This window comes from Mastomys coucha, unplaced genomic scaffold (assembly GCF_008632895.1).
Source record: "Mastomys coucha isolate ucsf_1 unplaced genomic scaffold, UCSF_Mcou_1 pScaffold15, whole genome shotgun sequence".
In the NCBI taxonomy this organism is placed as follows: Eukaryota; Metazoa; Chordata; class Mammalia; order Rodentia; family Muridae; genus Mastomys; species Mastomys coucha.
The window spans coordinates 114,349,453-114,361,997 of NW_022196897.1; the positions used below are offsets into that span (position 1 = coordinate 114,349,453).

The 12,545-nt window shown below is 42.6% G+C and overlaps 1 protein-coding gene and 1 long non-coding RNA gene across 3 annotated transcripts in view; one reads left to right on the forward strand and one right to left on the reverse strand.

The window, feature by feature from the left end:
• The window catches only part of Mertk (MER proto-oncogene, tyrosine kinase), a 101,286-nt gene extending 98,544 nt beyond the window's left edge, over positions 1-2,742 (forward strand). Inside the window, exon 19 of the mRNA XM_031371851.1 lies at positions 880-2,742. Coding sequence (XP_031227711.1) covers positions 880-1,393 — 514 coding nt within the window. The 3' untranslated portion in view covers positions 1,394-2,742. The remainder of the gene's footprint in view (positions 1-879) is intronic.
• A 2,805-nt stretch (positions 2,743-5,547) lies between these two features.
• The window catches only part of LOC116090904, an 11,061-nt gene continuing 4,063 nt past the window's right edge, over positions 5,548-12,545 (reverse strand). The window contains exons 2-5 of one of the 2 annotated variants that reach the window (XR_004118850.1): positions 11,331-11,400; positions 7,178-7,313; positions 6,991-7,029; positions 5,548-5,877 (exon numbers count right to left, since the gene is read on the reverse strand). This is a non-coding gene — a long non-coding RNA (uncharacterized LOC116090904). The remainder of the gene's footprint in view (positions 5,878-6,990; positions 7,030-7,177; positions 7,314-11,330; positions 11,401-12,545) is intronic. The other variant, XR_004118849.1, reaches the window with a different exon arrangement.

The following is a 12,545-nucleotide window of genomic DNA, read 5'->3' on the forward strand; positions in this document are numbered from 1 at the left end:
AGTGAGGTATGCTTATGCGGGAAGGTCAAAAGTTTGAGGGCAGCCCAGGCTATACAGCAAGGTCCTATCTTATAACACACACACACATACACACACACACACTCACTCCACCACACACTCACTCACACCACCACACACTCACACGTTATATATTATATACAATTACATATATGACACATCACACAAAGTTACATTTATATTCTCATAAAGTATTAGACATGGAAGGAAAATAAATTTCAGGATGGTACTACCCCTATTCTCTAGAAAGATAAGTCACTTAGCACTTTCTTCTAAGATGTGAGGTAAATGAAAGAGAAGTAAACAGCTGGGCATCTTAACACGAAACTGAAAAGGATGTTATGTCCTTAGGGACTGAATTTCTCAAAGCCCATGTAAGCAAACAAGCAAGGCTCTGTGCAAAGTTGGAGTCTTGCAGATTGACTGATGTGGTGAAAACCTCCAAATCAGAACCGGACGTTGTTTGTCTGGTCTAAGCAACTGGCTACTGAGAGTGGGTTAGAGAGATTCGAAGGCGCTCCCGAGGCTAAGACGAAACTTGGGACTGCAAGGCGGTGTCAGAATGGAGTCCTGTGTTGAGGTCCCGTCCCTTTGTGTGGATGTGAATGTCCAAATTCCAGAACTGAGTAACAGTACTGGTAAGGGCTGCAAAAATAGATCAATGAGAGCCCATGAGAATGTCTGCACGGATGAGATCTGTGTGCTGTGGATAAGGACTGACGCTAGAATTAGCCCAAGGATCTGTAGATTGTGAGAACTGCACATTTCCGTTCCTAAGAAAGCCAGTAATCAGCATGCATCAGATATTTTAGATTCAGCTGGGTCTGTGACAGGTAACTCTCACTTGTCTCTTATCCTCAGGTATGACATCATGTACTCTTGCTGGAGTGCTGATCCCTTGGACCGACCCACCTTCTCAGTGTTGAGACTGCAGCTGGAAAAGCTTTCTGAGAGTTTGCCTGATGCACAGGACAAAGAATCCATCATCTACATCAATACCCAGTTACTAGAGAGTTGTGAGGGCCTACCCAATGGGCCCTCCCTCCCGGGGCTAGACATGAACATTGATCCTGACTCCATTATTGCCTCTTGCACGCCAGGCACTGCTGTCAGCGTGGTCACAGCAGAAGTCCACGAGAACAACCTTAATGAGGAAAGATACATCTTGAATGGGGGCAATGAGGAATGGGAAGATGCGTCCTCCACTCCTTTTGCTACAGTCACACCAGGAAAAGATAGTGTCTTACTGGAGGACAGACTCACCAAAAATGGCATCTCCAGGTCTCACCACAGCACGCTACCTTTGGGGAGCCCATCACCAGATGAACTTTTATTTGCAGATGACTCCTCAGAAGACTCTGAAGTTCCCCTGTGAGACCAGCCGAGAGGAGGCATGACAGAACCACGCAAATACTGCTTCATGGGATCCGGTTGTCTTACATACTTTGTTATTGCTGTGATGAAACATCATGACCAAGACAATCTTTAAGAGAAAGTGTTTAACCAGGTTTGCAGTTTCAGAGGATTAGATTCCATGATTGCAGAAGGAAGTTAAGGTGGCAGGAACGGCTGAGTGCTTGCACCTTGAACAGCAAGCAGAAGACAGAAAGCACTCTGGGAAATGGCACCCGTCTTTTGAAACCTCAAAGCCTGCTCCCAGTGACAAAAGTCCTTCAACAAGGCCACACCTCCTAATCCTTCCCAAACAATTCCACCAACTGGAGACCAAACATTCAAACATATGAGCTTATTGGGGCCATTCTTATTTAAACCACCACACTGGTTATACCTGATGTTTTGGAATTTGTTTTCCTTACCAAATAGAGTCCATGGCCTGACACCACCAGGTGAAACCTGTCGAGTCAGTTTTGCAAATAAATACATCACCAAGGTCTTGAGAGATGACTTTTTATAGAGATTTCTTTTATACGGTTGCCAGCAACTAAACCAGATGGCTCACAGCCACCTGTAACTCCAGTCCTAGAGGACTGATACTCTCTTCTGGCCTCTGAGAGCACCTGCACACTCGAGGTATACTCTCACACAGTCATATGCAAAAAACTAGATCTAAAACTAAGTAAACCAATAGCAAGGCTAGGAGTGTGGCTCAGCAACTGTGTGCTTAACCTGTGGACTGCCCTGCGTTCCATCCCAAGACCCCAAAGCAGTACAAAATAAAAATACAGAGGCTAGGGAAGATAGCTTAGTTGGTGAAGTCCTTGACTTGTAAGCACCAGGATATGAGTTTGATCCCCAGAGCCAACATAACACAACTTTGCATGTGGTGGCACACACTTGTGATCTCAGTGCTGGGGAGATGGTCTCAGGTAGATTTTGAGGGTCACTGACCAGCTACCCAGGTGAGTTCCAGGCCAAGTGAGGCCTGTCTCAAAGAAAAAAAGGTGGACAGCACCTGAGGAGTGATATTTGATGCTGTTCTCTGTACACACACACACACACACACACACACACACACACACACACACCAGCACATACATGAACACAAAAAAATAAATAAGATACATAATATATTTATTTAAAGAGAGAATATATGTATGTGTATATGGTGGAAAGAGCCAAGGATATTATATTTTAATAAAAGATGACTTATTTCACTGACCTTGCAGATCTCAAAATGTATCCCTCAGTGTTAACATTTGTACAGAATCAATGTTGCTCTTTTAAAGTTGTTTTCTCTTCCACAGTATTAAATGTAAAAGTGTTTATAAGGTGAAATGGCAGGTTTGACTTCATTTTTGATCTTCACGAAGCCTGGCATACCTCCATCCATGCATCATGTCTGTGGTAAAAATGATTTATTTAATGTTCCAGGTTTTACAACTGGTTGTCTAAGATGACTTTCTAATAAAATGCAGATGAGAAAGGATATGTTCAGCTTGCTTCAGATTTGGAAGCTGTCACTAGCAGCCCTGATACCTTTCTTTGCAAAGGAGTTCCCTTCATGGCTGGCCCGCACCACAGTTCCTCTGCCCATTCTTACCATTGCTTTGAGGGACATGGAAAAACCATCTCAGGAGTCCATAGCTGGCAAGATGGCTCAGCTGGTAAAGGTACTCAAAACCAAGCCCAGTGACCTGAATTTGATTCCCAGGACTGACATGGTAGAAAGAGGGAACCAACAAAGATGTCCTCTGGCCTCCACGTGGACACACATGCACAATAAATTAGTGAGTAAGTAAATAATTTAAAAAGAGTTCATGAGTGAAAAAAAAAACAATAATAAAGGATTCAAGATTATATAGGCTCTGAGAAGATGTGGAAGTGTTAGAGCAGTGAGTCCTATTTCCACTGCAGAGCTGTCACTCACAGGAGGTAGGCAGGGCAGGTCCAGAGTAGAGTTATGCCATCTCGGTTCCTGGCTCAGCCACCACACATTGAGCACTTGCCTTGGTCCAGCCCTGTATATATCTGCTCCCTTTACTGTGTGTCTTAACACTATGGGCACAAGTGTCATCCTCGTGTCTCGGCCAGGAACCAGAAAGATGAATAACCTGTCCTTGACCCATGTCTAGAGACTGTAAGGGCTAACCTGCCCCTAACCCATGTCTAGAGACTGTGAGGGCTAACCTGCCCCTAACCCATGTCTAGAGACTGTGAAGGCTAACCTGCTCCTGACTCATGTCCAGAGACTGTGAGGGCCAGAATTTAGAGTAATCATGTGTTTTAGAGTTTGTGCTAGTAGGTTTCACATTACAACAAAACTCTGGAGGCAATTCATTAATGAACTAATGAAGAATGAAAGAAAAACAGAGGGAGAGAGAGGGAAGAAATAAACAAAGTTTATTTAACATACAGTTTGGAGATTGCAATCCTAGATAGGGCAGCCCCTTGGCCCCACCTTTGGTAAGGATGGCAGATGACAAAGGTCAAAGAAACACATGCTAGTGTGCACACCACCAGCCAAGAAGCAGAGAGGCCAGGCCAGGGTCCCACAATTGCCTTCAGGAGTACTCTTCTAAAGGTTGAAGGGCCTCCACAAGATCTCCCCTCCTACATCTATATGTTTCATTACTTCCCAATAGCTTCACTCTAGGAACCCCTGGGGGATACTCATCCAAATCATAGGATTCTATTCCCAAGTTTCTAGACATTTTATTTTATAAGTATACAGATATTATCCATGGTGTGCTAGGCATGGTGCTCATTTAATTTCATCGTAGGTATGACGCTATCCCTGCTCCACAGATGGGAAGGCTGGGGCTATTAGAGGCTGCCTGACTGAGGGTAGTAAACGGGATGCCATCCATAGAAATGCTGGCCAGGGATTGTGGGGCAGATCCAGGGCCCTTGGCATCATCAGAACTGTTTGCTTCAAATTTGAGAGTTGGCTCTCCCAGGCTGCCTGCAAGCTTCAGGGCTCAGAGCTGCTGCCTCCCATAGCCAAATCCTGGCCCCAGCTACCAGTCCAGGATTGCCATCCCCAGAGTGGCTCCTTTGTCCCTGTGCAAAGGTTCTGAGGAGCTTAGATGAATCTGCACCTTTATTAAATGTCTCATCACATTTTATTAGTGAAAGAGCAGACAGAGGCAATCATAGCCTATGAAGAAATTATGCTACTGGGCAGGAGAGGTGGCTCAGCAGTCAAGAGCACTGGCTGCTCTTTCATGGATAGGACTTGGGTTTGGTTCCTAGCACCCACATGGCAGCTCATAACTGTCTGTAACGCCAGTTCCAGGGGATCTGACACCCTCTTCTGGCCACCACAGGAGGTACACACATGTGGTACATAGACATGTTAGAAGGCAAAATATTCATACACATAAAATAAAATAAGTAAATCTTTTAAAAATAAAAGCTACAAGCCGGGCAGTGGTGGTGCACACCTTTAATCCCAGCACATGGAAGGTAGAGACAGGCGGATTTCTGAGTTCGAGGCCAGCCTGGTCTACAGAGTGAGTTCCAGGACAGCCAGGGTTATACAGAGAAACCTTGTCTCGAAAAAAATAAATAAATAAATAAATAAAAATAAAAATAAAAAGTAAAAAAATAAAACCTACGTTTCGAGACAGGGTTCTCTGTATAGTTCCGGCTGTCCTGGAACTCACTCTGTAGACCAGGCTGGCCTCAAATAAAAGCTACATTTCTGATCAACTAAACAGGCATAGTTTCAGTTGTCTTAAAGCAAGCAGGGTTTGCTCTCTGGGCAGCTGGCAAACAGGGTCATTCCTTGATGGAGTTTGTAAGGAAATGGGGGTTTAATAAGCAAGGAACCCTAATGAGAGTTTCAAAAGATACAGCTGCAGCAAACATAAGTGGTGATAAAATCAGAAGGCAGACCCGTTAGCTATATTTCTTATTTTTGTGTAATGCCATTCTCTGAGTGAGCTTGTTATTAACTCGTGTATTTAATCAGCGTTAAAGCTTGTTATTACACTTTCCCCTTCAGCACCATGGCTTTGCACACCTAAACATCCTCCCTGAGAACTTAGGGTCTGTGGGGTTCTCAGCCATAGCCCTGAACATTTGAAAATGTGGAGACCACTACCTCTCCCAAACTCCCATACTGTCTTTTTGCATTTACTATAAAGAGCCTTGTTCTCTGTGTATACACTCAAGTCTGTTTTCAAAGTAAAAAGCCTGAGAGAGGAAATGGGAAGAAAGTAGTCAGGTCATTGTGTTCTGCTAGCTTGGAATAGGGCAGGGAGGCCAAGAGGAAGGGAATAAGTAAACACCAGAGACACCACAGGCAGCAGGGTGAGACTTGCCTGGCGCTGGGGGTGTGGTGGCAGGGGGGATCTTCTTTTTTCTCCTTCCTCTTCTTCTCCTCTTCCTGCTCTTCCTCTTCTTCTCTTTCTTCCTCCTTCCTTTCTCTACTTGTTCTAGCTCTTTCTTTCCTTTCTTAATAAGAGATGCAAAAGACTTTGAGGAAAAAAATAAATGAAGTGTATTTCCTGTTACACCGCCCTGCGTAGGAAGGGGGTGAGACAGCGTCTTTGAAAGAATGCTGTGCTTGCAAACTTGCTTGAGGTTCTTCCTAATTTGAGGTTTCATTCTCTATGCAGTACAGACCACCAACATTTGTCATATCAGAAACGTCTCCCCTGACATATGGTCAAGTTTCCTTTAAACACTTATACTTGGGCACTGTGCTTAACTCAGAGAACTTTTTGCACTGTCAGCACAGTGGCTTGGAACTGCTCAAGAGCTGAGAGTGACCGGTGGGTGCCAGTCCTATGTGGGACATTGATATCAGCTACTTCAAGCCTCAGGGAACATCCTAGAAGAAGGGGTGGGAAATGCAAGAGCTGTGGGATTGGGCCGGGTGGTTTGTGAAATGCTGACTTCTAGACAGGATGTGCCTACTGCACTCATGCATTCCCAATGGTATGGTGGTTAAGCGCATGGAGCAAGTCAGTCAACATTCCAGCTCAGATGGGGCTCACGAGGTCCCACCCCTTGCTGAGGAGCCACTGGAGGAAAGGTAGGCCACTAGTAGGTTCCCATGCTCTCACGGATGGCCCCATACAAATACACACACGGGCAGCACAAACTCAATTCAGTGTGTGTGTGTGTGTGTGTGTGTGTGTGTGTGTGTGTGTGTGTGTGTGTGTGTATTTAAAGGAGAGGACAAGAAGGTTGGAAGGGGATGTACTGGAGAAGTGTGAGGGAAAGAGAGGGTATGAGGATGATATAATGGTAGATATTCTATATATATACATATATATACATATATATATACGTATATACACACATATGGTATACATACATGAAGTTGTTAAAGAATAAATAAAATATTCTTTAAAAAGAAATAAACATTTTCCTTCTTATGTTAAATTGAGAGAGAAGGCAAGAGAGAGTAAGAGGGAGGGAGGAAGAGAGAGAGAGTCACTGAGGCAGAGATGCCTTATTGGGGAAGTACAGAATGAAGGGTGACCTTCCTTACTCCTCACTTCAAGCAGACTACTGCAAGTTGCTGCCTTTTCACAAATTTGGTCCAGCTCAGTCACTTACCATGTGAGCCTTGGTGTCCCTTGCCCATGGGAGCTTTACCTGCAGGGTACAGGGATATAAGGTGCATCAGAATGTAAGCTCTACCTCCCCAACCCCTCTGCCTCTAAGTCCACCAGACCAAATAGAAATTCCCCAAAGGAAATGGCCAAAGCACTATCAGTGTTCTTAGAGTCAAGCCCTTTCTCACCAGGTCAAGATGGCTGTAATGTCTCTGCATCAACGGCTTAAGCAAGTTGGGACCTCTGCTGACTCAGTGGAAAACAGCCATCCTCACAGTAAACTTGCTCCACAGCAGCTTCCACTTCTCCAAAGACCTTTGCTGACTTTAGAGAATAGATGGGAAGTCAGGAAGTCTTTTGTGAACATGTCACTAATGTACAATGCTCCTCCCTTTAAATTTTATTTCCTCTCTTTTCAATTAAAAAAATGCTGCAAAACTATTCTGTTTAATATAGAGCTTGTCCAATTACTTATTTCACCTACTTAAATGCAATGATTTCAAGAAATCTTAACACGTAGACCACTACTTTAGAATGGTTTAATGTACATCATATTTTGTTAAAATGGGATTTGAGGGACTGGAGGGGAAGCTCAGTTGGTAGTGTTTGCCCAGGACACACAAGGAGATGTTCCATCTCCAGCATTGCATAAAATGAGCAAGGTAGCACATACCTGCCATCAGAGACCCAGAATCTGCTTGCTTCTGCCACCCCAGCCCTGGGATTGTAGGCACACCACAGGCCTGGCTTTTTTAAAATTATTTTTATTTTTACAGGTGCCAGGGATCCAAAATGAGGTCCTGATGCATGCACAGGGCATTCTCTGTGGACTATGCAGTCTCCATGGCCCTCTGATGAGATTTTCATTCTAGTCAGTGTACTTCTCCCACTCTGGAACATCCATGTTTGTTTGTTTTGTTTGTTGACTGAAACTTCTATTTTATCCATTCCTGTCTTCCAAACTGGGTCAGGGACACAGAGGACATTGGTACCACATGCCCAAAGACTTGCTTCTTTCTCTTCTTTTCTAAAGTCTGTGTGGGTTTTTTTTTAATGACTTCTATTTCTTTATTGATATTCTCCTTTAGAAGTGTAGGTAGGTGTAGTGGTATATACCTATAACCCCAGCATTGGGAAGGCAGGAACAAGATTGCTCCAGGTGCAAAGCCAGCCTACTCTACATAAAAATTCTAGGACAGACAGAGCTACCTAGTAAGATCTTGTGTGTCAAAACACCAATAAAAGAACAAATCAATCAATCAATCAAAAAAATTTAAACATAAAAGTAATTTTATTTCTCTGAAATTATTTACAAATAGATGCCTGCTTATAATAAAACACTTATCTGGTAATTGCCAATTAGGCCTCTGTAGGGACAGTTTCTACTGACTGCCATTTCCTCCTGTGTAGGACAATATCAATTACTTCTGTGCTTTGTATTTTGGATGAATATTTCTTATCATATTATTATAGAAATTCTGCCTTTCAATGTGCCCTTCTATCAGATATGGGAATTACTGGTATGGGGTTTATGACTTTCCTGGATTAATTCTGTGTATCATGTTTTTATGGTTTTTTTCTCCCTGCGGTGTGGGACTGATGTCGTAAATCAAAAATTATATTCGCCTTTGCTTTTAGGCCTGGAATTCTACAAGGTGGCACTGGTGTGGCATAGCTCAGCCCTGAGACGATGCTTGGCTGGATGATGTATTTAAATCCTTGACTTGATGCAAGTTCCACATTTTGCTGATGGATGTTTGTACTGGATGTATTTTCTAAGTCCAGAAAGTCTTCAAGATAGCTCTGTGTTTATCTCTTTCTTTCTTCCTTTCTTTCTTTTCTTTCTTTCTTTCTTCCTTTCTTTCTTTTCTTTCTTTCTTTCTTTCTCTCTTTCTTTCTTTCTTTCTTTCTTCAAATGATGGCTAGTTCACTAATTGTGAACAGATTAAAATGTTCTAATCAAAACATCAAAATTGGATTGGGGATATGGCTCAGTTGGTAGAGTTACTGTCTAACATGCACAAAGCCCCAGAACCAAAAAACAAAAACAAAAACAAAAAACAAAACAAAACAAAACAAAAAACCCAGGTTGGTTGCATAAGCCTATAATCCCAGCACCAGATGTGGAAGCAAGAGGATCAAAAGTTCAAAACCAGCCTCAGCTACTTAGTGAGTCTGCAGTCAGTCTGGGTTATGAGAGACCCTGTCTTAAAACAAGACCAAAAAAGTAAAACAACCCCCCCCCCGAAAAATAAATCCAAGGGTTGTCAGGCTAAATGAAAAAGGATATGAATCCTGAATATATAAAGAACTCTTACAACTCCACAACAGGAGGACAAATAACCCAGTTTTATACTGAGCAAAGATCTTGAATTCACATTTTTCCCAATCTGTTCAAATGGCCAATAAGCAAAAGAGGCCCAGAACCATTCATCATTATAGAAAACAAAAGTCAACACCAGCTCAAGCAAACACTTCACACCCACTTGAACCCAGATAATCTAAAAGTCAGGAACCAGCAATGTTAGGAGCTGGGTATGGTGGTGTTATCCAGTAATCCCAACACTTCTGGACACAGAGGTGGGAAGATCATGAACTGTAGGCTAGCCTGGACTACACAGTAGGACCCTATCTCAAAAAATAAACAGCTCCCATTCTGAATGGCTATTTTAACTTTGCAGAAGTTCACTGAGTTGTAATAGTCATTGAGCCTGGTTCATTTTGGTATATGATTTGTGTATGTGTGTCTTTGTGTGTGTGTGTGTGTGTGTGTGCATGTGTGTGAGTGTATGTAAATTTTTAAAAATAAAGTTGAAAATAAAAGCAATTAAATAAAAACATGTACACAAATGCCCATAGCATTGGCATTCACAAAAAAACAAAGGTAAAAAGAAGAAAAATGTTCATCAACAGATGCATGGTTACAGGAGGTGGTGGCACATGCCTTTAATCCCAACACTCAGGAGGAAGAGGCTGGTGTATCTCATTGAGTTTGAGGCCAGCCTGATCTACAGAGTAAGTTCAAGAACAGCCAGGGCTACATGAAACCAAAACCAAATCAAACAAAAACAGATAAACAACACGAGATATATGGGTGCAACAGAACATGACTCACTCTTTAAAGGGGAATTTTGTTACTTGCTACAGCATGGGTGAAAAGTGAAGATGCTCTGTAGAGTAAAGAAGCCCTCCTTCTGCAAAGGATACATATTGTCTAACCCACGGACTTGAAGTTCCTAGAGTAGACTCAGAGAGGCAGACGAAAAAATGGCGACTGGGCTGGAGAAATACAGTGTCAGTGTTAATTGAGTGCAGAATTTCATCTGGGAAAGAGAAGATTCTGCAGATGAACGGTGGCAGTGGCTGCACAAAATCATGAATGCCGTCGATGTTATTGAACTAGGTCCTTGAAAATAGCTAGAATGGTATCTTTATCTTGCATGTATTGTACCAAAATAAAAAAGTATGGGCAGGGCAGTAGTGGTGCACACTTTTAATCCCAGCACTTGGGAGGCAAAGGCAGGCGGATTTCTGAGTTTGAGCCCAGTCTGTTTACAGAGTGAGCTCCAGGACAGCCAGGGCTATACAGAGAAACCTTGTCTGGAAAAATAAAAAAAAAAAAAAGTATGGATTTTAATCTCAATTAGTCTATAAAAGTTTATTAAATCATATCAATAACCTAAAGGGGAAAAAAGCATGTGATTGTCTCATTAGACATGGAAAAAATGGCAAAACCAACCCTCATTTATGAAAAAAAAGTCTCACAAAACTAGATACAGATATTCTGATAGAAATCCTTCAATGTCAGGGGAAATGAAACAAAGTAAATAATGCAAGGCAGGCACGCTACAGAACCACACCCTTAGTTCTTTACTCTCAACAAGGCAGGAGCACAACTATTTACATAGTATTTACAATATACAAGAGATTAAAGACCTCAAGACAGACCAAATGAATCAGAGGGTAAAGGCTCTGGCTGCCAGACCTCACTACTACTATCCCAGGGATCCACACAGTAGAAGGAGAGAGCTGACCCCGAATGCTGGCTTCTCCATGTACATCATGGTATGTGCATGCTCCCTTCACAAAAAAACTAAGTAACAAATAAATGTAATCTTTTTAAAGTGTAAGATACTCAAAGTGGTTTGGTTTGGTTTGGTTTGGTTGTTTGTTTGTTTGGCCTGATCAGAATTCTGAAGGACAAGGGACACTGGTAATTTCTCCATATGCATTACTCAGGGTCTATGTTGAACAGTCAAAGAGGTCCTTGTGGATTTCAGAAAGTCTTTCTCTATACCACTTTCTCTTTCCCCTCCTGAACACTCCAGTGCCTTTGCTTACACTGAACTCCCAGCTCAGTCTTCTCAGAGCCTGCCACTTCCATCTGGATTCTTCCTTTCTGTTCTACAACCTGAAAATGTCCTCAAGTTAGAAATCATAGGAGCAACCATAGAGCTTAATCTCCATCCCCAACCTTCCCTCCCCATTTTGTGTGTGTGTGTGTGTGTGTGTGTGTGTGTGTGTGTGTGTGTGGTGTGTGTGTGTGTGGTGTGTTCCACTACTTCCTATTCCTTTGGGAAAAGTGTCTTTTATCACCCAAAGTCCAGTATCTTAAACCCTATGGTTTCATACATTTAGCCTGGCTTATTGTTGTTTTACGAAGGAGTGCAAACTTAGATCTTATTACTACATCCAGCAAAAATCTCCAATGCAAGTAATGCACCTTATTACTATTGAAGAGCTAAACATATATAAAAAGCCAGAAGATTTGTGTGACTGCTCATAGATCCATCTCCAGACTATTAAAACGGAAAGGAAAGGAAAGGACACTGTCAATTCAGGCTGGGAGAGACAGTTCAGTGTTTAGAAACACTTGCTGCTCTTCTAGAGGACCCAGGTTCATTCCCAGTACTCATAAGGAGGCTCATGACAGTTGTAACTCCAGTTCCAAGGAATTGGATGCCCTTCTCCGGCCTCTGTGCACATAGTGCAGACATGTCTGCAAGGAAAACACCTACATCTATAAAAATAAAATAACAATAATAAATTTAGAAATTAATTCATAGCTCATCTTATTTTATCCTTGTCCATTCCTGTATTGTTTTGAAACAAGTCCCAAACACCGTGTGAGTTCATCTGCAAGAGTTGCAGTGTGAGTCCCTTCAGGGGTCCTTATGGAGGTCTTCCTGGACTTTCCATCCTATGTCTGAGCTGACTTCCAGCTGTCATGCGCTGTATTTCTTTCTTTTCCTCAAACTTTGGAAAAGCTATTCTTCCTTGCTTATGGGACTTAAATTGCCCTCCCAGGGACAGCCATACTCTAAGGGTGAACAGAGGTAAGCACCTCTGCTCCTTGACTCTTGATGAGATTATGTTTGGATATAGCCATCATAAGTAGAAAGCATCTCAAGTCAAACATGCATATCTGCAACCTGAATCTAGAGTGGGAGGCTATTCAAATATGGCACACTAGCTGGGCACAGTGGGCATTGTGGTGGAAATGTTCTTTAGCATAGGGGAAGATTTAGGGGTGGCCCCTCTGCTGAATGGTGGGAA